The 25,529-nt window shown below is 43.2% G+C and overlaps 1 protein-coding gene across 4 annotated transcripts in view; it reads right to left on the reverse strand.

Moving 5' to 3' along the window:
- The window catches only part of LOC125446977 (transportin-3-like), a 57,706-nt gene that overhangs the window by 30,985 nt on the left and 1,192 nt on the right, over window positions 1–25,529 (reverse strand). For 3 of the 4 annotated variants that reach the window (XM_048521033.2, XM_048521036.2, XM_048521034.2), the window contains exons 2-12: window positions 23,671–23,795; window positions 20,356–20,556; window positions 15,543–15,616; window positions 14,282–14,438; window positions 13,128–13,271; window positions 10,377–10,552; window positions 5,917–6,055; window positions 4,005–4,151; window positions 3,023–3,130; window positions 2,643–2,734; window positions 933–1,069 (exon numbers count right to left, since the gene is read on the reverse strand). In XM_048521033.2, coding sequence (XP_048376990.1) covers window positions 933–1,069; window positions 2,643–2,734; window positions 3,023–3,130; window positions 4,005–4,151; window positions 5,917–6,055; window positions 10,377–10,552; window positions 13,128–13,271; window positions 14,282–14,438; window positions 15,543–15,616; window positions 20,356–20,556; window positions 23,671–23,795 — 1,500 coding nt within the window. Of the gene's footprint in view, window positions 1–932; window positions 1,070–2,642; window positions 2,735–3,022; window positions 3,131–4,004; window positions 4,152–5,916; window positions 6,056–10,376; window positions 10,553–13,127; window positions 13,272–14,281; window positions 14,439–15,542; window positions 15,617–20,355; window positions 20,557–23,666; window positions 23,796–25,529 lie in introns of those variants that run through there. The other variant, XM_048521037.2, reaches the window with a different exon arrangement.

Here is a 25,529-nt window from a genome sequence, read left to right on the forward strand (position 1 = left end):
TGCTGGGAGGAAAGTTTGGAGGAAATAAAGTTAAACTCAACACATATTTCAAATGCATCTCCAATTTCCTGGGCAGTGACCAGGAAAGAAAACTGTGGCCAATTTTCCTCAAGCTAGGAACACCAAAAACACTCAACTGTTACCTGTGCTAACTCAGCACGATTCAGCACTGAAAATAGGATTTTCCTTGTTTTCATGTTTCAGATTTTCACTCACTGCTTTAATCAGATAGCCTGGGAATGACCCAAGGGACTCTATCATTAGCGCAGAAAGGTTGAAAGGTTTGAGTTTTACAAGAGGCTGAATCGGCTGAAACTATTTTCCCTGGACTGTCGGAGATTGAGGGGTTCCTTATAGAAGTTTATAAAATCATGAGGGGCATGGTTAGGGTGATTAGTCAAGGTCTTTTTCCCAGGGTTCAGGCATCCAAAACTGCAGGGCATAGGTTAAGATGCATGGGGCAAGATTTAGAAGGGTCCTAGGAGGCAGAGATAATGTGTACGGAATGAATTGCCAGAGGTGATGGAAGAGGCTGGTGCAATTACAACATTTAAAAGGCATCTGGATAGGTATATGAATACGAAGGATTTAAAGGGACATGGGCCAAATGCTGGTAAACAGGGCTAGATTAATGTAAAATATCTGGTTGGCATGGACGGGTTGGACCAAAGAAGTTATTTCTGTACTGTACAACTCTATGCTGCTATATACACATCATTTAATCAAGGTGCAGCAAGCAGATACAACCCTTTCAATTCTTGGCATGGTAACTGGCTCCTCAATTTTGTGATACCATGGAGACAGACAGGAGGATGTATGGCAAAGATATGCCAGGATGACAGTGAATAACTCCAGCCTACACTGACTTAGGAACAATGCATCTCATACATCAAGGACAATCTAGGAGGGCAAAAAAAAAACTCCATACTCACCTAGACATCGCACACTGTTAATGTATTCGCCCATCTCACCAAGCAGTTGGACTCCAGAATGTTGTACCGCGAGATGAGTATTGTCAGGGAGGCTGATTACTGCCTGAACAACATTTCCCAGCCTTTGTTCCTTGTCCCTAAGTGTAAAGAAAAAGATCAGTTTTCCTAATTTCAAAGTTTTCTTTTCCCCAAGTTATTTGGGCTCATTGGGTGCCATAATTAATGCCACCACCCGAGGCAACTGCAGATCAGCAGAGTACATGTAGCGACAGTTTATCCCATCATCAACACCTTGCATTCAAACAGTTTTTAACAGATGCTGGAATAACTCTAAGCAGGTTTTTATTAATGCTCTGTCGCCTTCCAATAGCTTTCTCCTTTTCAAAGTTTACTTAACACATTTTAATATTCCATCCATGTAGTCGCTACTAATACTGAAGGGTGGGAGGGAGTGTCAGTAAGATATTTGATCACAGGTAGTCCTGCATCCTCCAACAATTTTCCTACCAGTATGGTCAATGGTTGAAAGTGAGACATTAAATTAACTAACTATGCTCCTTCCAAAGTTAGATGGAAAGGGAAGCAACCCAAAGACATAAAACACTGGGATTTAAATGGGGAGAATGGAGGAAGGTCAAGTTATTACCATCATTAATGGATACTTAACATCAAGCATTAACAGCATTGCCTGTCCTCCCTGACTGACCCCACCCAACAAACGTACATCCATCACACTATTCCTCTACATCTCAACACTCCTTAGACAGGAGACTAGCTACAAACATCTCCTCTGACTGGTCCATTAAGCCACAGATTGTTAAAAAAGATTAGAGATGTCTATGATTCTTCGGGCTAACAGTCCACATTTGGTCCATCTAAAACATGACTGCCCTCGCAGTGTGTGTACAATCAGTATGCAAATTTTAGCACAGTGCAGCTTACTGGCAACGAAGGCATTCAACAGCAGCATCCTCTGTCCCAAGGCACCTTGCAGAGAATTCAAATTGATTGCATGCCTGACATCTGACTCCCAAAGCAACTGCTTCGGCCTGGACTTGGTCACAGCAGGAAATTCCCAGCAGGAGAGTGAAGACTCTAAGGATATCCGCAGAGCTTCCCTGAAGAGCTGAAGCATCCCTACTGATTCGCAGGAGAAGCTGGCTTGTGATCAGCCAAAATGGAGCGGGCTTGTCAAGCACATTGCAATATGTCATTGGGAACAAACAAAAATCAAATCAGGGTGTCCAAAGCAGCACAAGAACCTCTAAACAACCTTTCAGATATCAATTGCCTGGGCTCATCAGTCACCTCATAATCCACCAAAGCAAAGTACAATCCAGGGATATATTCAAGAAAGGCAGAAGAAATTTAAAATGGAGATTGAGTGAGAAAGATGGAAACAGTTTCCAGTTGCTATCTAGAGAACCTTGCAACTAAACTCAGGTACAATACCCTCCCTAGTTGCCACTATCTGGGCTCGCATGTTTGGTAATTACTGGTAGGTGTACAACTTTATCTGACAAAAATAAAGATGGTCAAATTCTGTAACACTCACTATTCAAAATAACATGAATGATTTGATGAAATGAGGATGCTGTTGTGCCTTCAGAATTAAACCATTTGCTCCTCCCCATAAAGCCAGTCCAATCTCACACCACAATGCCACAAGCACAGCATTATGCCACATGGTCCCACAGATCTCTCACTCACGGGTTTAAATTTTTCACCAATGCCGTCATGATGAAAAGCACAGCTTCAGTTTCCTCCCAGGCTGGGCTGCCATCTTTCAGTGTTGAATACAGCTGGAAAAGAACAATAAATTGAGAACACAAAATTCCCAGATGTATTCACAAAACAGCTTTAAACTAAACACCGCATGAACAAGGAGTCAGTGGGACAAAAAGGCACATTCTGGATTGCACTGAGTGGTTGAGCTGCAGAGGTGAACACGCAAACAGTAAGTTCAGGCATTTAACAGTAGGATATCGGAAGGTGTGCCTGGATACACGTGTTGAATGGGTCTTACTTTATTCAAGTGCTATCTTTCTAGCTGTATGGACTAATGTTTGGGAAAATTGTTCCTTACTTACCTGTGAGAAGAACTCCGAAGCTCCAATGAGGAATATAATATCCTTCAGAAGATCAGAGACCCGGAGTCTGAATTCATAAAAATCATCCGTCTCGTCCAGAACTCCCTCCTGTTGAGGAAACAGATCAGTCAGCACAGAGCTAATACACATACTGATACTGACCTCAAAACCTCTGCACTGGGAAGCCATTTCAACTCAGCAACTTTAATGATGGCAGACCGCATCGGGAGGTGTGGGAAAAGATCACCTTTCACACTCCAATAGTTTTGTTCAGCAAAATATCAAATTAAGGTTCAAACCAACAAAATATCTTTACAAACCAGGTGAATTTCCTCAAAGTGTTAACATTGAGGAATAACACAATTTACATTTCTGTGAATTCAGCATCATTATAGAGCACATCCAGATAGGTAAAGCATCCACAAGCACAAAGGAAAGCTTTCTCAACTCAAGCCTCAACAATGCGCTTAAGCACAGAATGAATAAAGCTCCCACTACTGCAGCATTGCAGATATTATTCCATTTCGACATCAGCCACCATGTGGCATCTTAGCACGTTTGTTAATTCAGTACTGCAACTTAGTTTTTGTTTGCAGTGAGACCACATTCACTTCAGACAAGGGCTTTGACGCTGCCCCTGTATAGTGTTTTCATTCCATTAATGCAGGATTTGATTTGAACCCACATTTGACGAGGTAAAGGTTAGAGTTCACTTCATGATGTTCATTTACTCTAGAGGATCTTAGTGTTGACCTAATCCTTACCACTTTACCATGCATCTTCCCTAAACTCTTTCTATGCAAATGGTAGAACATTAAAATAATTAAAAGAAAAAAGACAGGAGTGCATGGGGCAGTCTAGGGAGAGATAATTATTATGGAAATTTTGGTTTGGGATTATCTCCAACATTTTCCTACTGTTCAGGACTAGAGGTCACTATAAACGACCTCATTTGCATGCTTTCTTATCAAAGATGACATACATGATCAGGGTCCATCTGGGAGTGGAAGGTGAGCAACTGAGTCAGTCTCTGGAAATAAGGCCGGAAGATCTGGTTCACCGAGGGGTCCTTCATCCTGTGCAAAGTTTCAGCCAGCCGATACCAAAAGTTGAATGTAATTTCCGCCACCTGTGCAACACACAACGTGTTAGAGAGAGATTAACAATCAAGACTAAACTCATGATTCATTTCAGCATCATTTCAAAGAAATATTTACCGTTTTAACCGCTAGAAAACTGGATGTTTCTCACTTATCTCATTCAATGACAGCATATAGCACTTCCACATCAGGCACATAAAAGATCAGATACAAATGTAAAGTCCACCCAGTGTAAAGAAAGGTCATATGTATACAGTAAAAGCAAGTATTACAGATGCTGGAGATCTGAAATAAAAACAAAGTGCACGGGAAACTCCAGTCTGGCCCATCTATGGAGACAGAAACAGAATTAACATTGACTCTAGCATGGGGCTTGTTCGAATATTCTGTTGCTCTGTCCACAAATGCTGAGTTTCTCCAGCATTTTCTGATCACATTTATCCAGTGCCTTAAACCATCTCCAGACCAAAATGTTTTACAGCATTTAAGCTACCTTGAAACGGTGTCACTGCAATGAATGACAGAAAGAAGGCAATCTATACACAGCAAACTCTAACAAATAGCACTACCACATGATGACAGAATCTGGTTTAGTGACATTGGCTAATCTGGTTTAGCAATGTTGATTGAAGAATAACCATTAGTTAGGATGCCAGGAAGGAACTCATTGGTTTAGTGTCATGGGATCTTCTACATCACCCCCAAAGAGCTAAGGAGCCCTGGTTTATCACAGGGCTTCCCAAAGTTTAGCAGGGATGGTTACGATGGAGCTCTATGGGGACCAATTGCCAATGACCATAAGACTCTTTTAAATTAGTGGACATGGCTTATCTGATTGATCTTTGAGGCCTGATTCTCGTTCCAAATAAGCTACTGAAAAAGGTAGGTGATGTGATTTTAAAAAGGTTCTTGAAGATTAAGTACTAACTACGTACTCCATCCCCACACCCCTGCAGCTCCCCACAGCCAAATTCTCAGCTCAGCAGTCTCGATCCACCCTGCACGCTCACCTCCGGTCCACTCACTCAGCTCTGAAACTCCCCCACACCAGCGCCCATACCCGTTCTCCCATCGTCTCTCCCTCCTACCTCGCTCTCACCAAGGTAGCAGCAACTTTTAAGCCACAAAATGTCACTACATTTCCAGAAAAGTTTGGAAAGTTCTGATTTAGCATCTCTCTTGAAAGATGGTGCCTCTGTTAGTGCAGCACACTCAATGAAGCGTAGCCAAGATTTTGTGCTGAAGTCTCTTGCCTAGGACCCGAATTACAATGACCTACAGAGGTCAGTGCACCCTGGTACTACCCTGGGACCTATCCAGAATTTAGAGACTGCAGCTTAATTTTGAGACTGTTTTCTGCGTGATCGGTGGAATTTGTTTGATCAAGAACAATACAACAGCAGTACAATTCAAGTTCAATGAACTGGAACAGCTCAGTTATTTATCTCATCCTTTATGACTGAACACATAGCTTTGTTTCTAACTCAGCACTTTGACTCAGGGTTAGTGAAATGCACAGTGCCCAAAACCCACAGAAGAGCAGCAGATCCAAGTAACAGGTAGTCTCAGCCAAAATACTCTTACAAGTATGGGGGAAATTTATTTAAGTGCATGGCTCCTATAAATTTTGTTGTGGGGTCATGCATTTGAAGTAGCTTAAAGTGACTGACTTACTTCTGCCTGCACAGGGATCTTTTGCGTGACTCCCATGGTTAAGCAATTTCAGACATGCTGGTCTCAACACATGAGCACTGTTACCTGAACTGACTGGGTTGAAGATGAGCATTAACTGACCTCATACTGCTCATGTCCAACACAGTTTAAGATGAGATTCAGCGTTTTGAGGTCACCCAATCCCTGTCCTGGTGAACGGATAACCATCTCCAACAGCGTTTCTGCCAGCTCAGTGAAAATCCGGCAATAGTTCAGTGCCCTGGAAAACACAAAGTCTCAGGTCAGAAATAGTACAAATGCTCCCTCTACTGACCCTGGCGCACACGATTCAGTTCAACACAGGTTAGACACAAAAAAAACTTCCACTTTCCTATTTATCAAATATTTTCGCACTTGCAGCCACAAGGGTTGAACTCAGATTAAAGCTCCATTCTCTGAATTCAGAGTGTAACTTCACGCCATTAACCAGGCACTCCATAGCTTTGTTTCTAACTCAGCACTTTGACTCAGGGTTAGTGAAATGCACAGTGCCCAAACCCCACAGAAGAGCAGCAGATCCAAGTAACAGGTAGTCTCAGCCAACATACCAATTAACTTATTAACCACGTGTGGCGTATCATATCATGAAAGGTGGACAGTTTAAAACATAACTAAACACAATTTAAACTAACTTGAGCTAAAGCTTGTGCAAAAGCATGGAAGTGACAGCCAGAGACAGGCCACTCAGCTCCACCTCTGTGAAGGTGTTTATGTTCCTTCTAGCACATTCCATCTAACCTGATCAATTCTGTTCGCTCCACACTGCCCTCCAACCCCACCACACCCGGCACCTTCCCCTGCAACCGCAGGAAATGCTACACTTGCCCCCACACCTCCTCCCTCACCCCTATCCCAGGCCCCAAGACGACTTTCCATATTAAGCAGAGGTTCACCTGCACATCTGTCAATGTGGTATACTGCATCCACTGTACCCGGTGTGGCTTCCTCTACATTGGGGAAACCAAGCGGAGGCTTGGGGACCGCTTTGCAGAACACCTCCGCTCGGTTCGCAATAAACAACTGCACCTCCCAGTCACAAACCATTTCCACTCCCCCTCCCATTCTTTAGAAGACATGTCCATCATGGGCCTCCTGCAGTGCCACAATGATGCCACCCAAAGGTTGCAGGAACAGCAACTCATATTCCACTTGGGAACACTGCAGCCCAATGGTATCAATGTGGACTTCACCAGTTTCAAAATCTCCCCTTCCCCCACCGCATCCCAAAACAGCCCAGTTCGTCCCCTCCCTCCACTGCACCACACAACCAGCCCAGCTCTTCCCCTCCCAAAACCAGTCCAACCTGTCTCTGCCTCCCTAACCTGTTCTTTCTCTCACCCATCCCTTCCTCCCACCCCAAGCTGCACCTCCATCTCCTACCTACTAACCTCATCCCACCTCCTCGACCTGTCCGTCTTCCCTGGACTGACCTATCCCCTCCCTACCTCCCCACCTGTACTCTCCTCTCCACCTATCTTCTTTTCTCTCCATCTTCGGTCCGCCTCCCCCTTTCTCCCTATTTCAGAACCCTCACCCCATCCCCCTCGCTGAAGAAGGGTGTACGCCCGAAACATCAGCTCGTGTGCTCCTGAGATGCTGCTGGGCCTGCTGTGTTCATCCAGCCTCACATTTTATTATCTTGGATTCTCCAGCATCTGCAGTTCCCATTATCACTGATACAATTCGCCCTTCTGCTCAGTTATGCATCATACGCTTTCTAACATTCCTGTAGAAGTAATCAGTTACTTGTGTCAACTACTCAACGGATGAGCAAGTTCCACATTCAAAATACATTCTGTGCAAAGATGTAACAAAGCCACAAGGTGTTATCAGTCAGATATATCAAGGTGGCACTAAGAAACAGGTTGGCACTTATTTCTTTAGGTGACAGAAGTTACAACAGGGTTAGTACTATAATTGACTTTCTGTGCTTCACAGGATCATTTACCCAGTGATGAAAACTACAGATGCCTGAAACTTTGAAGTCGCCTTCAGTGTAAAAGCAAAATTGAATTGATTGAAATCCTAGCAATCATTTAAAATATAAATTAAATTAAAACAGTTTTTGATTAAACTTTTTGAATTTCTAATCTGTCACTATCTTAGTTACCTGCCTTTAAACAATTTGTTCCTGCAGGCAGTATTTGTGCTGGGGTTTGTTTTATTCATTAATAGAATGAGCACATTGCTGGCTAAGCCAACATTCATTGCCCATCCCTAACTGCCTAAAGGGCAGTGTAAGAGTCAACCATATATAGGTCTGGAGTCAAATGTAGGCCATACCAGGCAAGGATAGCAGTTTCCTTCCCGAAAGGGTATGAGTGAACCAGATGGGTTTATTCAACAATCAACAAATGGACTCATGGTCATCATTAGACTCAATCCTTCTTCGGGTGTTAGTGAGAGAAGTAGCATCAGACACAGAATTTATAAGTAAAAGATCAGAGTCACACCACCGATGAGGATGTAGTCAACAAGCCTAAGATGCTGTTAAATCTTTAATCAATTAAAATCTTCTAACTGATTAAAATGTGTATGTAAATCTTCAATTCCTTTCAAGTCACTGCCCTGAGAGAACTAAAGGTTTTATCAGTGTGAAGAAGAAGTGGCATTTTAGGTCAGACAATGCATGTTGGGTGTGAGGCCCTGTTTAGAACTTGTCTGTGGTTTGGTTTGGGTCAGACGGGTTTTAATTCTAAAGTAGGAATTTATAAAACACCACATTGACTGTCTACAGATTGCATGCTTTTTGAACAAAATAGAACGTATCTGTGAATACAAATTTACACCATAGGTTTGTGCGTGCGCACATGTGAGAGACAGTGTGCGTGTCTAGTGTGGTGGGGTCATCTGTAATGTGACATGAACCCAAGATCCCACTTGAGGCCATCCTCATGGGGACTGAATGTGGCTCTGCTCGACAACTCTGTATTGTTGTGTATCCCAAAGTCCACCTTGGAGGACATTTACCTGAAGATCCGAGGCTCAATGTCCTTGTCTGCTGAAACGTTTCCCCTCTGGGAGGGAACGTTCCCATCCGACAATTGTCAAGAGGTGCCCATCTCTCTCTCTCTCTCACACACACAAAATTAGGGTTTTTATAAATTGTGCGTTAAACAGTCAACGTGGTGTTTTATAAGTTCCTTTAGATATAAAACCAGTCTGACTCCTAACCAAACCACAAACAGATTCTAAACAAGGCCTTACACCTAACATGCACTGTCTGACCTAAAATGTCAATTCTTTCTTACAGTGATAAAACCTTTAGTTCTCTCAGAACAGTGATTTGAAAGGAATTTGGGGATTTACATACACATATTAAACAATTAAAACCTAAGTGATTAAAGATTTAACAGCATCTTAGGCTTGTTTAATACATCCTCATCGGTGGTGTGACCTTTTGGTCTTTTACTTATAAATTCTGTGTCTGATTCTACTTCTCTAATACCTGAAGAAAAAGAGAGTGAAACTCTGATAGCCTGTGTTTTCGAAATAAACCTGTTGGACGAGAAACTGGTCATTTCTGACCTTGTCCATCCCAGTCCAACATGGGCGCCTCCACATCACCATTAGACTCTTAATTCTAGGATTTTTTTTTTAAAAATTGAATTCAAATTCCACATCTACTGGGGTGGAATTTTAACCCAGGACTCCAGGTCATTACTTGGGTCAACGGATTAATATTCTAGTGATAATACCACTAGGCCATTTATGATTCCACAAACGGTTGTAACAGTCAATACTTTATCCAGGTGTTTGGTCAGCCTTCACATGAGAGTTCCGGCAATGCAACTATTCTGCCACTGGCCATTCCGATTACACGGAGTCACCATACCCTACCCTCTCCCTGTCTAGACGACTGGATTTTCTAGTAGAATGACCAGCTGGAGATTACAGGCAGACAGTATTAAAAACCTCTCTGGCCACAGGGTCACTGAGGCTTATCATAGGTTCCCTAAATCCAACTGCATGCAATGTCACTATTATGGATAAGAATGGAAGTGACTGAGAGACTTCCTACATCATTATACCTGGAGACTGCACTTAAGTAAATGATTGTTTTGGATTACAGACACACATGTAATTATCTACCACTTCGGTGTGCCAGAGAAACAATCCTCCTTTTATCAGGAACAAAAACAAAGTTGCTGGAAAAGCCCAGCAGGTCTGCCAGCATCTGTGAAGGCAAAAACAGAACTAATGTTTTGGGTCTGGTGACCCTTCCTCAGAACCTCCTTTTATCAGGTGCTTTGTGGTAGTTTCAATCTTGAGTGGTGTTTGCTATATTGTGTAAATTCTGAAAACTGTTTGCTGTTCAAACAGATTTTGCTTTTGTAAAATAGACTGCTCTCATTGCCTCCAGAATGATTTCTGCTTAAATTTGGCCTGGATGACATCAAATTATCGCAGCCACCAGGAGTCGAACCCAGACTACATTTGCTGCCTTAACCAGCAGATGCCCAAGCTGATCCTCACAAAAGCATTCCAGCATCATTACAAACGCAAGCCAAAGCTAAGCGTGGAACGTAACAGTAACGTACTTGTCCATGTCCTCACAGGCGACTGCAGTGTGGTAGGCTTCCTCCAGTGCTGTCACCCCTTCTTGAAGCTGTAATGCCAGCTGTAGACTCTCCTGCAAGCCCTCGACTGCATAAAGTGCTGCGCATACGCAGTCACTCGCCACCTCGTGCAGGTTTGAGGATGTCTGGTTGTGCCTCTGAAATTCAGGTACAATTTCTCTTTCAACACTTCTCCAGCATTGTTGTTCCATTATTGTGAACATTACATTCTACTCAAATATACACAGAAAGATTTGCATTTCTCACATGCTTGATTACATCACAGAAGCATACCAAAACCTTTCACAAACAATTACAGTGAAGTGCAGTCACTGTTAAATAGACAAACACAGGAACTAATCTTTTGAGAAGGAGAGCTCCGCATTCCCCCCAATGCACACACACAAATCAATGAGTTAAATGACACATCGGTTAAAAGGAGTATTGATCAAGCCACCAACAGAATTGCCCATTTTTCTTTGAATGCCATCCTGCTTCTTTAAAACATATTGAGAGCCAATAGAACATGCAGTCAACTTTAAAGTCTCATAAACACGGTCACAGCATTCGTTTAATACTGAACTGGTGCACCAGCCTGGATTTTGTGCTCAGGATGAAACATAGGGTTTACAAAGTAGACTTTGCTCCTGGTTATGCTCCAGTGCGTCAGTATGATTAAAAAAAAATCCTATATAATAGATCTTCAATGCTTCAGAGAGCAAGTCCTTCAATAGGACATGATGTCGTCAAGCCACACAGGACAGACTGTGATTCAACTCTTGTCCTGTCTGTGCATGACAATGGGGAGACATCCTCCATGGCAGAGGATTGCTGGGAGGAGTGAGATGGCTTTTTGGTCGAGCTTAACCATCCCCAAAAACTTTGGCGTCTAGTGTCAATTACATCTACTAACCCTGTCACACATTTAGCTCAGCAGCTTTTTAGCCAGTTTTCATGCTTTCCAAGATATAAATAAACCATTACAACAAAAATAAAGTCACCATCCTTTCTTCCCTGTGCACATCTCTCCAAAGGAAGGTGGTGATTCTTGCTGAGGCACCTTCAACTAAGAGGCCTCCTACTACTCGTCAAGTGGTTCAGCAGATGGACGAATATCTCAGACCTAATATTCTCAACATCTACACACTTCTCAGAGACTGGATTGCAGGAACTCTGGCTGATTTTCTTCTCACTAACTTGGAGACTAGGGTAACCGTGAAACGTGATTCGTTCTGAATGCAAATCAGTGACCAGATCAGAAGTTTTCTAATCCAATTGAAATTAGTGCTACAACGTTCCTTTTTAAACATCGCTCTGAACCACTGGAGCATATCCACAGCTTCATTTTCAAACAAAGTCACAATATGGAGAACCAACTTTGCCTTTCTTGATTTTCTGGGTTGTCCAGCAACCCCTCACCTTGGCTTTATTTGTCACTGGGATTTATATCAGAACAAGTGGACAATGCTTCACTGACATGGCAGAACGCACAGCTATCTTTCATCACCATCCCTTCGCGCTCTTCCAAATTTCGCCAGCAAATGTGATATCCTACAACTGACCATTTCTCCAATTAAACACAGACCTTCCTTTTCAGTTCCTTGCTTAGGGTGTGTTCCTTTAACAGAGGATAAAGCAAAGCTCTACTCTAAGCAACATCAACACAAACACAGTCAGTCAATGAGACCATAAACAAACCAGAACACTAATACAATTTTCTGGGATTAGGGTTAAACACTACAGAGGCCAGACAAAGGGCGCAGATCAGCAGGCACAAATTTCCTGGGTCCGCAGAACAAAACTACCACACAATGTCAACTGGGGAGAAATAGATCATTATAAAGACAAAGGCTGGCCCTGTAAGCAGACATTGCTAGGAGCAACATTGTGCCACCAAGAGCAGAAGGCCCTATCTTCAATTCCCAGGCCAAGTGGATTTGGCTGATCTCACCTGGACTGTAAACAATACGCTGGTTCCAATTTAGGCTGTGTGCGGGATTTAAGTCAATAGCTCAAGTTATTCCACCTTTGGTCACATGAGCACATTTTGTATGAAATTACCATCAGGCTCTACCATAATGCACTGTTTGGTCAAACAGCCTGCTGACAGTAATCAATCTAGGTTCACATATGAAGAATTATGAGATCGAGCATAGAGGCCTTCAGGTGTGGAAGGAAGGGCAATTCTTAAAACTGGGGCCACTGGAATTAATAATTCTCTGACAGCTCAGCTCCCTCGCAACAATGTCAATAAAGATATGATCAATGTGACCGTAAACAATCCTGAGCTTGCAGTCAAGTAAGATCAAAATTACAAGAGATCAAGCAAGTACTAATAAGGGTGAGAATGATATGATGCCAAAAGGCATGTGTTTCCCAAGTTGCTGCTATGGATGGCACAAACTAAATGGAAGGGATAGGTCTGCCATTATGGGTAAAGGTACTCCACAGAATTAGAAGGTCCCAGGTTCAAACTGTTGTTTATGCAAACTGATATCAAATGGGTGTAAAGGGCAAATTAGCTACTACACTGACCCTGGCACCCATACTTTGTGAAGAGGGAAACTAGTCAAGAGGCTTCCTCACGACTGCAGTCTATGGATCAGCACTCAGCCTAAGATAAAGACTTTCAAAAGAAGACTGAAGAGAACTACACTTAATAAAATACACTGGCATTTTCCCAATTAAAGTATTGATTTTGGTAAGCCGATTAGTTGCTTTGTTCATACTCACAAGCACTTGGAAGAGTGCCACCAGTAACTGGCTGTTAGCAACGTGATCATTGTGCAGGATGCCCAGGTTAATCCAGCTCATCAAGCATCGGAAGACTTTAATTACCAACTTCTCATCATGACTACAGCGCTCCATGTAGGCTGTCTGAAAAATGTCCACATACAAAGTGAAACTTCATAAAACGCAAGTTCAATACAACGCACTTGCACTGTTTAGTGTCTTGAAGAACGTCTTGACAATAGGTATTTTGGAGACTGTAAGGGAAACCCCAGCCCTCAGAAGGTCCGTTAATCTCGCGACTGAAACCCAAACAAACGCTATGTGAATGCACAGCATTGAAAAGAAAAAGACCTTTTCGTCCATGCAGCTGCTACCACAAAACTGCAATCTCTGACGCATCACAATATCCCCAAAACAGTGCAAATCAGGTGATTGTCTGAGGGCTGCAATGAAGATGAAAAACCCAGGAGAAAGAATGCTGAGAAATTCTCTCCATCCCCTTTGGGTGTTGAAAGCCATGGAAAGGTCTGCATTGCCAAAAAGCCAAACAAGAGTTGTACAAAATGCAAACATTAAGAGATTAAGTCTGAAGATAATAGTTTCTATTCATTTATAACATTGTAGTTTTGAAAAAGAAACACATGTACAGTCATGAATTCAGTGATTAAAGTCAGTCCAGATTCAACACACTGTCAAAACTGGTCAGCCTTCAAGCAATTCTCCTCAGTTAACCGAGGGTCAGTGGAAGAACCACCATTTAGCTGAACTGTGGCTGGAAAGGAGATGATGTTATCACTGCATGCTTAAAAATAAAATGGTCTACTGGAACTGGCCTTGGAGGAAAATTGTCAAGAATGCAGTTCCCAATCACTGTCTAATGATTCCTCCAGGGTGCTCAGGTATTTGGGTATCCGCTAAGGACAGGATAGAGTTGAATTCTAACATCGACTGACTAAAGAGCCTGTTGATATTTCATAACTTCGGCTCGAGTGGCTACTTCGGCAAGATGGCAATGCCTGTGGAACTGCATTCCAAAAGCTAGCGCATTAAAAGAGGATGGGCAACAGGTCAGTGCTGCAGATACCATGATTTTATTTTACACAGTCACACAGACAAGTGCAGTCAGACGAAATTCGATACCAACCATAACTCACCAATAAGGCAATTACCATGCTGGCATTGTAGGCCAAGTCTTCAATGACCTCAGTCCTTCGGTTGGTGCCGATTCGTAGCGATGGGCTGTGCACCTCCTCTGGGAGCACTGTCAGAATCTCCAGCAAGAACGGGAGTGCAGACTCATCATTGCCGTACCTACAAGTCAGCACACGTGGAAGAGAGATCAGTCAAACTTTTTTTAAACACCCAAAGCAGGTCTGGGCACACAAAAGCAAAATACAACAGATAGCAGATGCACCAAAATATAAAAATCAAATGAATTCTTGGCAGGTCAGGCAGCATGTGAAAAGAGAAACAGAGTTAATGCTTCTCCTCCAGTTGACTTTCATCTGAAAAACTCATTAACAGAAAATGTATGGATGAAAAGTCATCTCAATCTGAAATGGTTTCTCTCTTTTCAAATGCTGCCTCACCTGCTGAGTATTTCCAGCAGTTTTTATTCTTATCAAAGCTGACCTAGGGATTCTGATTCATTTTGGAAGGCTGTCTTTGAAACTAGATTCAGAACAGCACTGGTTAATGAGTGGAGTAAATGGTTCCCTCAGCAAGCCATGAGTCTGCTTTGTAAAAAACCTCAAAACATTCCAGTGAACAATTCAATGTCACAAATTTTGCAATAACATGGGGTTAAGGAGGAGAAACAGAGAGCAATGGGAATACTCAAGGGGCTAAAAGAACTCCCATGATGTTAACCTGGCTGCCCACCCCGGCAAATTCTGAGATTCCACTTTTGATAAGCGCCTTTTCACAGTCCACAGCAAACACTAGGGGTGCGGGTACATGGGCCAAGACAGAAAAAGGGAAGACATTTTAATTTATTCATTCACTGGATGTTGGGCATCACTGACAAGATCAGCATGTACCACCCATTACGGATGCTATTGAGAAAACTGTGATGAGCCACATTCTACATTACAACAGAATATCTTCCTGACTTCAGAAGTCGGTTAGCAGCCAACCACATTGCTGTAGGTCTGGAGACGCAAAAGAGGCCAAACTGGATAATAAAGGACAGATTGCTTCCCTAAGGGATATAAGCAAACCAGATGCGAATCATGATCATCATTACTGATACTAGACTTAATTCTGCATTTATTTAATTAATTGAATGAAAATTCCGCAACGGCCATTGTGGAATCTGAATAAGTGTCCCTGGATTCAGAGTCCAAGCTTCTGGTCCAGAAAATAATGATTCGTCCACCAGTGCCCCACATCTTTAATGTATAAGAAAACACTCACTTCTCAATTAGCGTTTGGACACAGCTTTTCCATGATGTCATCTGTATGGCTAGGTCTGCAACAGCAAGAGCCAGCTGGGTCCAAAACAGAAAGTGAGTAATTATTGTTGTTGAAATAAAACAAGAGGAATGGACTATTTGTGCTCAATCACTGGCACACTATGTTGTACACACAGGGCAGAGATACTAGTATTTTACAGTTAGGGAAATGCAAAAATGCAAAGTAAGTGGGACCAACACCCTACAACACAGTGAGATAACAAGGTGTAGAGCTGGATGAATACAGCAGGCCAAGCAGCATCAGAGGAGCAGGAAGGCTGACGTTTCAGGCCTAGACCCTTCTTTAGAAACTCGTCTTCACCCTACAACACAGTGAATGGCTGATCAAACTATAGCTGCAGTGCCCCCAAGGATCCAATTATTCTAATCCAGAAAACGAGACGGTGAAGGCAAGAACTGCAACCTGATCATTACACAACTGATCGTCTTTTGTTTACAGAGATATAGATACACATTGTAAACATGGTTGTCCAAACCTCAATGATAATGGGAACTGCAGATGCTGGAGAATTCGAGACGACAAAGTGTGGAGCTGGATGAACACAGCTCTTAAGATGCTGCTTGGCCTGCTGTGTTCATCCAGCTCCACACTTTGTTGTCCAAACCTCAATGACCACTGTTCAAACCTGAGCTACTATATATTTAGTAGAGCATCAAATGAACAAAATTCATAAATAACTAATGAATTACCCTTTAATAGGTACTGCAACAAAAGGCCAAAGCTTTCAAATTTAGGAGCCCAAGAAAATACCCAGTTAAAGCCCACCACCTGAATATAATTCAATATTCAATCTACAATTAACAACTAACAAGGTCTTGCTCAATCAAACTCGCTCTAGGCTTACCTCAATTTTTAGATGCTTCTGGCTCAGTCAGGATCAGTGCCGTTTATCAGGTTCTTAATAGCTTCCTTTGCTAATGCCGACGCTAACAATTTAAGATAATCAGTTAAGCTAACAATGCAGGTTAACTACGCTCACTATACGCGACACACATTCATATGCAGGGAACCCTCTGCAAACAAAAAGAATAAGTTAAAGCTCCGCATCTTTTTAAATTACTGGGAGCTTGGGGAGTTTAGAGATCCTTCTTGCCTTTGCCTTGGCAATGTCTGGGCCAATCAGATGATATAACGACCAATGAGCACTCTCCTTCTGTAGTATAAACTGCCATAATGATTTGAAATTTGGTATTCTTGGTTTTGTCCGGTAAGTGCAAGATGAAGAACTGACAACTTGCTTCACTTAACAATGTTCATGTTCTACCAGGTTCCTTTAAAATCTGAATTCAGATCAAGTTCCTTTAAAATTCAGATCCTCCAAACTTTGACCAGGTGCCACACAGAAGACAACCAGAAGAAATCAAAGAGCATTAACTGAAGGAGCAGCAAAAGGGCTTTCTTGTGGCACAGTGGTAATGTCCCTGTCCCTGGACCGAGAGGTCAATGTTTGAAACCCACCTGTTCCAGAGATGCATAATTACATCTCTGAACAGGCCTGATGGAGGTAAAATAGGTGAAAGAGAAGTGAAATGGGTTTAAACTCTAATGAAATGAAAGACAACTAGGAATTATGTAAATTAGCCCCCTGGAAGCTGGTCATTCTGTCCAGCTAGTAAATACATACTCCTTACAATAATCCACCATTCCTCTTCATTTAAACCTATTAGTAAATTCTTGTTATCCCTCTCAAATAACTAGCTTCCCTGTGAATGTAATATTATTTACCACAGTGTGCAGAAAGAGATTTTGCCTTCAATCCATATTGAATTTATTGGTTACTGTGTTATACTTGTGACCCATTGATTTGGTTTCCGTAAAGGGATTAGCTGACCTCTCTCCCTGACTCATTCGTCAAATGAAAAAGGTACAAAATATAGATAAATTCCCTTTGCCTATGACGAGCAGAGTCATTTGAGTTAATCTGTGTAGCTTCCATTATGCATGAATGAATCACACTGTGATCTAGAAAAGTGTCTCAAACATTTGAATGAAGCTGGCTGTCTCACGCTGTTACTTTGCAGTGCACACGAGCAGTCTGCTACATTAACAGGATACTGCTGCCAAACCAGTAAGACATTTTTGCCTCCCACACAAATAAGTAATGCGGCATAAGAGCTGGTGTGATGCCAGTTACGTAAGTTGTACATCCCGATGGCTTGTGGACCACATCAAACAATACATCCCTTGCATCATGCAGTGTGCAGCTCACCAACTGTCTTCAACCAAACTGTGCTTGTAAACTTTAGAACATCATTTCCAACATCAGATGAGATTCTGCTACTGATCAATATTTACTGAATAAACGACTTTGTTAAGAATAACACCAGAAACCAAATTTTGATCATTAGGTAAGTTCAGCGAGATTCATTTGTGCTTACTGGAATTGATACATATATTAACAGACGACCCTGCTGTCCTTGAGATGAAAGGAATGTCCATACATTGCACCTTTTTGATTGAGAACAGGTAATGGAGACTGCAAATCCCTCCTGCATTCCCCATGGCACTGGTTTAATCAGAGTCTACCTACCTCACCCAAGTATTTTTTCAGCTAACTGAAACTGACAGTTAATCGCTCCCACTGCATCTCCATACTAATCATGGTCCAGCCACTTGGCATACCAATTCTCATGCAGTTTAAATTCAATTTCCCTCTCTAAGTATGGCTCCTTGTGCCTCACTCTTGGTAAGTCCGAAATAAATTCCTTGGCCAGTGTCTCTTTTTGGGAATGTTTACGTTCCAAACATGAATTACACTTTGAATTTGAGAGTAGGGTGCAGGTGGGAGAGACACCTGGAAAATCAGGAAGAGCAGAAAGGCTGGGGGTGGCAGCAGGAAGGGTAAGGTTTTCAGGTTTATCAGCCATCTTTAAAACAGTGCGAACAGAACTTGGGTTGGTTTTATGAAAAGAGAGACAGAATATATTAAGAAAATGAGATTAATAGTCAATTTAGAAAGTTTCCCTAGAAACTAACTAGAGAACAGTGTTGATTTGAGCACTGAAGTCTGGAATTTGTTTTACTGCATCCTTCTCTCATAGGACATAGGTTCCACTGGCAGTACCTGCATTTGTTGCCTATCACTAATTGCTCTTGAACTGAGAGGGTTTCCAAATGCACCAGGTGGGTTTTTTTGAAAATTGATGATAGTTTCATGATTACCATTACTGAGGCCAGTTTTATACTCCAGAATTATGAACTGAACTTAATTTGTACCAGCTGTCATGGTGGTGTGGGGTAGAATTTAAACCCACGTCCTCAGAGCATTAGACTAGAATGCTAGATTACTAGTACAGTGACATTACCACTTTAATTTTGTGTCCCTCAACAGGCAAAACATGAGGTGTTGCACAAATTCACCAGGAACCTGCTTAGCATGAGGAAATGTAAACATTGACTTCAAAATGGTGGCCATTTTGGTTAAAGCAAAGATGATGCCAAGATGACGTGGAGGACAGAAATTCACAGTAATGATAGTTGCTGGATTCTAGTAATTAAGGGGTCCAAAATAAAGGGCGGAAACAAGATTCAATGCATCAACTTTAAATACGCCACATGAGGAAATATTTTCTGGTGAAGTGTTTGTGAAGCTATATAATGCATTCCTGGAGTGGAGCAGAGAAATTACACCATTTAAGATTAAATAGGTGATGTGAAACAAAACAAAAAGGGAACAGAATATCCCATAGGTTTCGGACTACTGTTAAAGTGGAGACAGCCTGTCTCCATATCGCAGTTACAATGTTATTTTGTTAATGAGACAACTCAATACTGTATGATGTTGACCATGCCAGCAGAATATGTGACATATCAGGACACTGAAATGATCACTCAGCTGCCAAATGCAAAATTTTAGGTTCAATCCACAATCTGAATGATCAGCTGCAGGGCAGTACAATTCCTGAACAAGTCTCTCTGATCTTATTGCACCATAAGAATGATGTGGAGGTTTACTTTTAAAAATCTCAGAGGGTCCTTAGTCTGTTAAATTTTCTGCCCCAGAGAGATAAAAATCAGGAACATTTAATTACTTTCTAAGATTCATGAGTTACAGAGGAGGGAACAGTTTTTCTAAAAGATTCATTCTTGGGATGTAGGCATTGTGAGCTAGGTTACCATTTACTGCATCCCTAATTGCCTAGGGGACAGTTAAGAGTCAGCTTTATTGCTGTGTGTGTGGAACATGTGGGCTAGACCAGGTAAGGACGGCACATTTCTTATAGGACATTAATGGACCAGGCCTATTTTTTTAAAGTGACAATTAACAATGGTAAGTGGTCCCCAGAACTTTAGTCTGGCTTTCTATGTCAGTGTAGTAACATTACGAATACGCCAATTCCTCCCCTGAAGTTTATGGGGATTAGATAGAAAAGTTAATAAAGGTTAAATCTTATTGGCTACACTCTTAATAAATGGCTTGAGGAGCAAAATGGTCGTCTCCTGCACCTAATCTACATACATTCTGTGGGGGTCCGAGTGTAGAAGTGGCCTTCATCAAAACGCCCCTCAAGTTCGAACAACTATTGAAATCCATTCACGGCGAATGGCAACAATATCTACTGATACTAACAGAACGCCAGGTGGGCAGAACAATGGCGAAGGAGAAAAAGGCAAGTCTGGGGTGAGGGTAGAAGAAGGAAGGCCTTTAACCCTGTAGGTATACTGGACAGGAGTCTGGGACCCAGGGATGGAAAGGCCACAATCAGATTCTTCAGTGAGTGAGTGTAAGTGTTGAGCTAACTCCTTGGTGTACCTGTGTGACGATGGCCTGGGACAGATCCTTCAGGCACTCCAGGTGTGTGAGCAAAGAGTCGCGGAGTGAGGAGTGCATCTCTGGGGGTAGCTCATAAAATGAATACTGAATTTTCATCTTCATCGTTTGGGCAGCAAAATAGCATGACTCGATGTCACGCTGGAGCCGCAGCAGCTGGTCAGAGATCTGCCACGAAAACATCTGGCCAAAAGAAACAACAAGTTGGTTAACATTTACACAATTTTCACAGCAGGTATGGAATTAAACAAAACCTCCTTAGAAGTCACGAACCATTTCAACTCCCCGTCCCATTCCTCAGACGACATGTCCATCCTGAGCCTCCTGCTGTGCCAAAACAATGCCACCTGAAGGTTGCAGGAACAGTAACTCATATTCCGCTTGGAAACCCTGTAGCCCAATGGTATCAATATGGATTTCAAAAGCTTCAAAATCTCCCTTCCCCCTACCGCATCCCAAAACCAGCCCAGCTCATCCCCACCTCCCTAACCTGTTCCTCCTCTCATCTATCCCCTCCTCCCACCTCAAGCCGCACCCCCATTTCCTACCTACTAACCTTATCCTGCCACCTTGACGTGTCCGTCCTCCCTGGAGTGACCTATCTCCCCACCGACACTCACCTTTACTGGCTCCAGCCCCACCTCTTTGACTGCTCTGTCTCCTCTCCACCTATCTTCTCCTCTACCCATCTTTGATCTGCCTCCCCACCTCCCTATTTATTTCAGAACTCCATTTCCTCCTCCCCCATTTCTGACGAAGGGTCTAGGTCCGAAACGTCAGCTTTCCTGCTCCTAAGATACTGCTTGGCCTGTGTTCATCCAGCTCTACATCTTGTTATCTTGGATTCTCCAGCATCTGCAGTTCCTACTATCTGTGGTATAGCGTGTGCAGTTTGGTCCTCTTGACTGAATGGGGATGTTCCAGCCATTGAGACAGTGCAAAGAAAGTTTACCAGAGTGATTCCTGGGATGGCTGGACTGACATACAGGGTGCGACTGGATCAATTAGGACTACATTCACTAGAGTTTAGAAGAATGAGGGGGGAAGGAATGTCATAGAAATCTATGAAGTTTGCGATTTAGACTGGGTAGATGCAGGACAATGTTCTCAATGACCTGGGGGTCCAAAATCAAGAGTCACAAGATAAAGGGTAGGCCTATTAGGACATAGACAAGGAGAAATTTCTTCTTCCAGAGCATGGTGAGTCTACGGAACTCAGCCACAGGAAACTTCTGAGACTAAAGCACTGAACACTTAAGAAAATTCTCAGGACTAAAGGGATAAAAGAATATGGGGAGAAAGTGGGACCAAAGAATTCAGTTAGATAATTAGGGCGGCACGGTGGCTCAGTGGTTAGCACTGCAGCCTCACAGCGCCAGGGACCCAGGTTCGATTCCAGCCTCGGGTAACTGTCTGTGTGGAGTTTGCACATTCTCCCCGTGTCTGCGTGGGTTTCATCCAGGTGCTCCGGTTTCCTCCCACAGTCCAAAGATGTGCAGGCTAGGTGGATCGGCCATGCTAAATTTCCCGTAGTGTTCAGGGGTGTGTGGGTTATAGGGGGATGGGTCTGGGTGGGATGCTTCAAGGAGCGGTGTGGACTTGTTGGGCCGAAGGGCCTGTTTCCACACTGTAGGGAATCTGATCTAATCTAATCTAATCTAATCTAATCTAATTAGCCTCCATCATATTGTGGCAGAGCAAGCTCCAACAGCCATAAGACCTAGTCCTGCTCCTATATTCTACATTTCAATGATCACCGGGATTAATCAACAACTCTAGTATTGTTGTATCCTACATCTACCAGGACAGTAGGAAGTGAACCAATGGTCTAGTGACATTACGATCCTAAACCTGGGCTTTGGTTAGATACTCCAGGTTACTCTCAGGATTTTGTTTTTGCATAGGTGCTACTTGATAATCTAGATTCCAACAAGAAATTATATTTCAAAATGAGGATTTCAGCACTGCAATGAAACTTCAATTCAAGTGGTTATCACAACAACCATTATCTGCAGCAGGTCTGCAGAACACCAGCACCCACTAGACAGATCCGTATAGAGCACAAATACAGCCAACTTTAGAAGATACAGTGCTGAATCCAAGTACATATGTCAAATCACCTTATAAGAAAATTAGTAATTTCGTGTTTCTTTTATCAAAACAGTACTTAATGTGCTGGCAGTCCAAGAACCACTGTTCTAACACAGCATCGCCTAGTGATTGCTCCCCTTATGTTTTCATAGGATTTAATGGTTGTTGGCAAAACTATGATTTGTTTGCCCATCCCTTTGACCTGAGTGTCAGACTAGACCAATTCAAAGGGCAGTAAAACTGTACTATATTGCTGTGTGTAGGGTTGGATAGGGGATTGGCCAGGGCGGGGGGCGCGCAGAGGACAGGGTTTGAAGATGATGACAAATTTCCTTGCTTAAAAAGCATGTTATTAGACACGTTTCTAACCTGGACCACTAGTACCAATTTCACTTACATTAACACTACACCAACACTTCTGCCCAGGTTTGTGAGCCAATATTCACGTGCAGCTCAGACAATACAGATGACCAAAGCTTATTTTGAAACATCTCAGCAAAAATGAGTAATAGACTCCGTTGCTGGGTTGCAACCTCAATACTCATGAGGTGGAGAATGGGCAGTGTGTCGGTTGTGAATATTAACACGTGTGTTGCACTATGAGTTGTGCAGTTGTGAATATTAACATGTGTCGACTGAAACTGACACCAGAATTCAACAATAATATGGTAAAAGAACTGTAGATGCTGGAGTTTTGAAACAAAACAGAAAATGCTGGCAAAACCCAGCAGGTGTGGCAGCATCTGTACAGAGGAGACAGAGTTAACGTTTCAAGTCCAGTGGCCCTTCTTCCAGAATTTAACAGTTCAATACAAGCAAAACCTAGAATATAGCACTCCAAATGGTGATGAAATGTGCAGTGAATAAATACAGGTGTACAGTATGTACTTCTGTACTAAGCTGTGTTTGGGAATAAAATTAATGATACTGGCTAAAACATCATCACTGCAATCATATCTGTGAGTAGCCCAAGATTTCTACAGAACGACACTGGTCTAATCGCTGTCGTAAGTCTTCATAATTTTGAACTCTAGCGGAACATGAACTAATCTTCACAGCAATATTGAGGGGAAATAAGTAGAGATAATAGCTTCTGCCAGGATATGGTGCTGGATTGCAGGTAGGAACTCAATTCTGATCAACAACAATACGCAAATGACTAAACAGAAGCCTGAACCATGCATTAATAATAAAGCACTTACTTACCGATCGTTGGAATTCACCCAGCCAGGCTGAGGCCCTCTCTTTACCCTGTGGGTCTGGATGATGGTACAAAGCTTGAACAGCTTGATAGACCGAATCTAAAGTGACCTCCCCTTCCATCCTGCCACCTGGAATTCAACAAACAGGTAGGCTATTACATGAGCCCCCAGGAAACCTTTGCATTCCCAGTGGCGTTGCTTCCAGGTTTTTAAATTGATCCTTCCTCAATAACCAGCCTACACTGGCTGGGCCAGAAGTGATTAATCCTTCTTACTGGAAGAAAACAAGCAAATCCATGCTAATTGCAAGAATGTACAATAGGAGCAGGAACAGTCTATTGAGTGCATCGAGCCTGCCCTGCCATTCAATAAGGTCAAAGCAGATCTTAGGCTTCAACTCCACATTCCTATCAACTACTTCAATATCTGTCTTAAGGTTTCCACTGCCTGAAGTAGAGAATTTCAAAGATTCATAAACCTTTGAATGAAGTAATTTCTCCCATCTTCATACTAAATAATCACTCCCTTATCCTGAGTCTGTGCTCCATATTCTAGCTTTCCTGCACCAGGAAATGATCTCCCAGCATCCACTCTATCAGGCCCTTTCAGGGTTTAACAGGGATATGGGCCAAATGCTGACAAATGGGGCTAGATTTACATAGGGGCCAGCATGGGGCAAATTGGACTGAAGAATCTGTTTCTGTGCTGTGTATATCTACCACTCTATGAGGAATTCAAAATTCCTGATATAGTGATTCATGCCTTGGCACTGTGATCAACAGTACAAAACCTTCTCATTCCAATAAACAACAGACCCCATGAACCAAACCAGATTATAACAAACTGCCAAGCATCACTTTGTGAAACATGCACAGAAAGGCTGTGACTTCGGCTCCATGTGTTTCCTCACGTTCAGTCTAACATTGAGACTTCTGTAAGAAGGTGGAATCAAAGCCTGCAACTTGCAGAGGAATCCCAGTGTAAGAGGGGAATAGCTCAAGTATAGCACACGGGGGACTGGTGTTGGACCGCAAACATCCCAGTGTTGTGTCTGCAGGTATCAGTCACTTCTGTTGGCTTTGATCATGCAACTGAAGATCACCAGCCTTATAAAGACACCTCTCACTCTTCTAATGCCAATGAGTATAGGTCCAATCGACTCAAACAATCCTAAAACGACAAATCCTTTCATCCCAGGAATCAGCTAAATGAAATGAATACAACAAACAACCTCAACAAGCAACAACCCTGAATTAATTAGATTTGAGTCTTGGTAGCATCCAATTGACCATTGCTAGTCTATGCTGTTCAAATTCTTACACTCCTGCTCTTAAGCTTAAATACTTTAGGCTAAGATATCAGTTTAAACTGATATCTGATCAGTGTGGGGGGACGGTGTGCGGGAGGGGGGACAGTGTGCGGGGGGGGGGACAGTGTGCGGGGGGGGGGGGGACAGTGTGCGGGGGGGGGGGACAGTGTGCGGGGGGGGGGGAGACAGTGTGCGGGGGGGGAGACAGTGTGCGGGGGGGGGGGGGACAGTGTGCGGGGGGGGGGACAGTGTGCGGGGGGGGGGACAGTGTGCGGGGGGGGGGGGGACGACAGTGTGCGGGGGGGACGACAGTGTGCGGGGGGGGGACAGTGTGCGGGGGGGGGGACAGTGTGCGGGGGGGGGGACAGTGTGCGGGGGGGGGGACAGTGTGCGGGGGGGGGGGACAGTGTGCGGGGGGGGGGGGACAGTGTGCGGGGGGGGGGGAGACAGTGTGCGGGGGGGGGGGAGACAGTGTGCGGGGGGGGGGGAGACAGTGTGCGGGGGGGGGACAGTGTGCGGGGGGGGGACAGTGTGCGGGGGGGGGGACAGTGTGC

This window comes from Stegostoma tigrinum, chromosome 38 (genome assembly GCF_030684315.1).
Source record: "Stegostoma tigrinum isolate sSteTig4 chromosome 38, sSteTig4.hap1, whole genome shotgun sequence".
Taxonomy (NCBI): domain Eukaryota; kingdom Metazoa; phylum Chordata; class Chondrichthyes; order Orectolobiformes; family Stegostomatidae; genus Stegostoma; species Stegostoma tigrinum.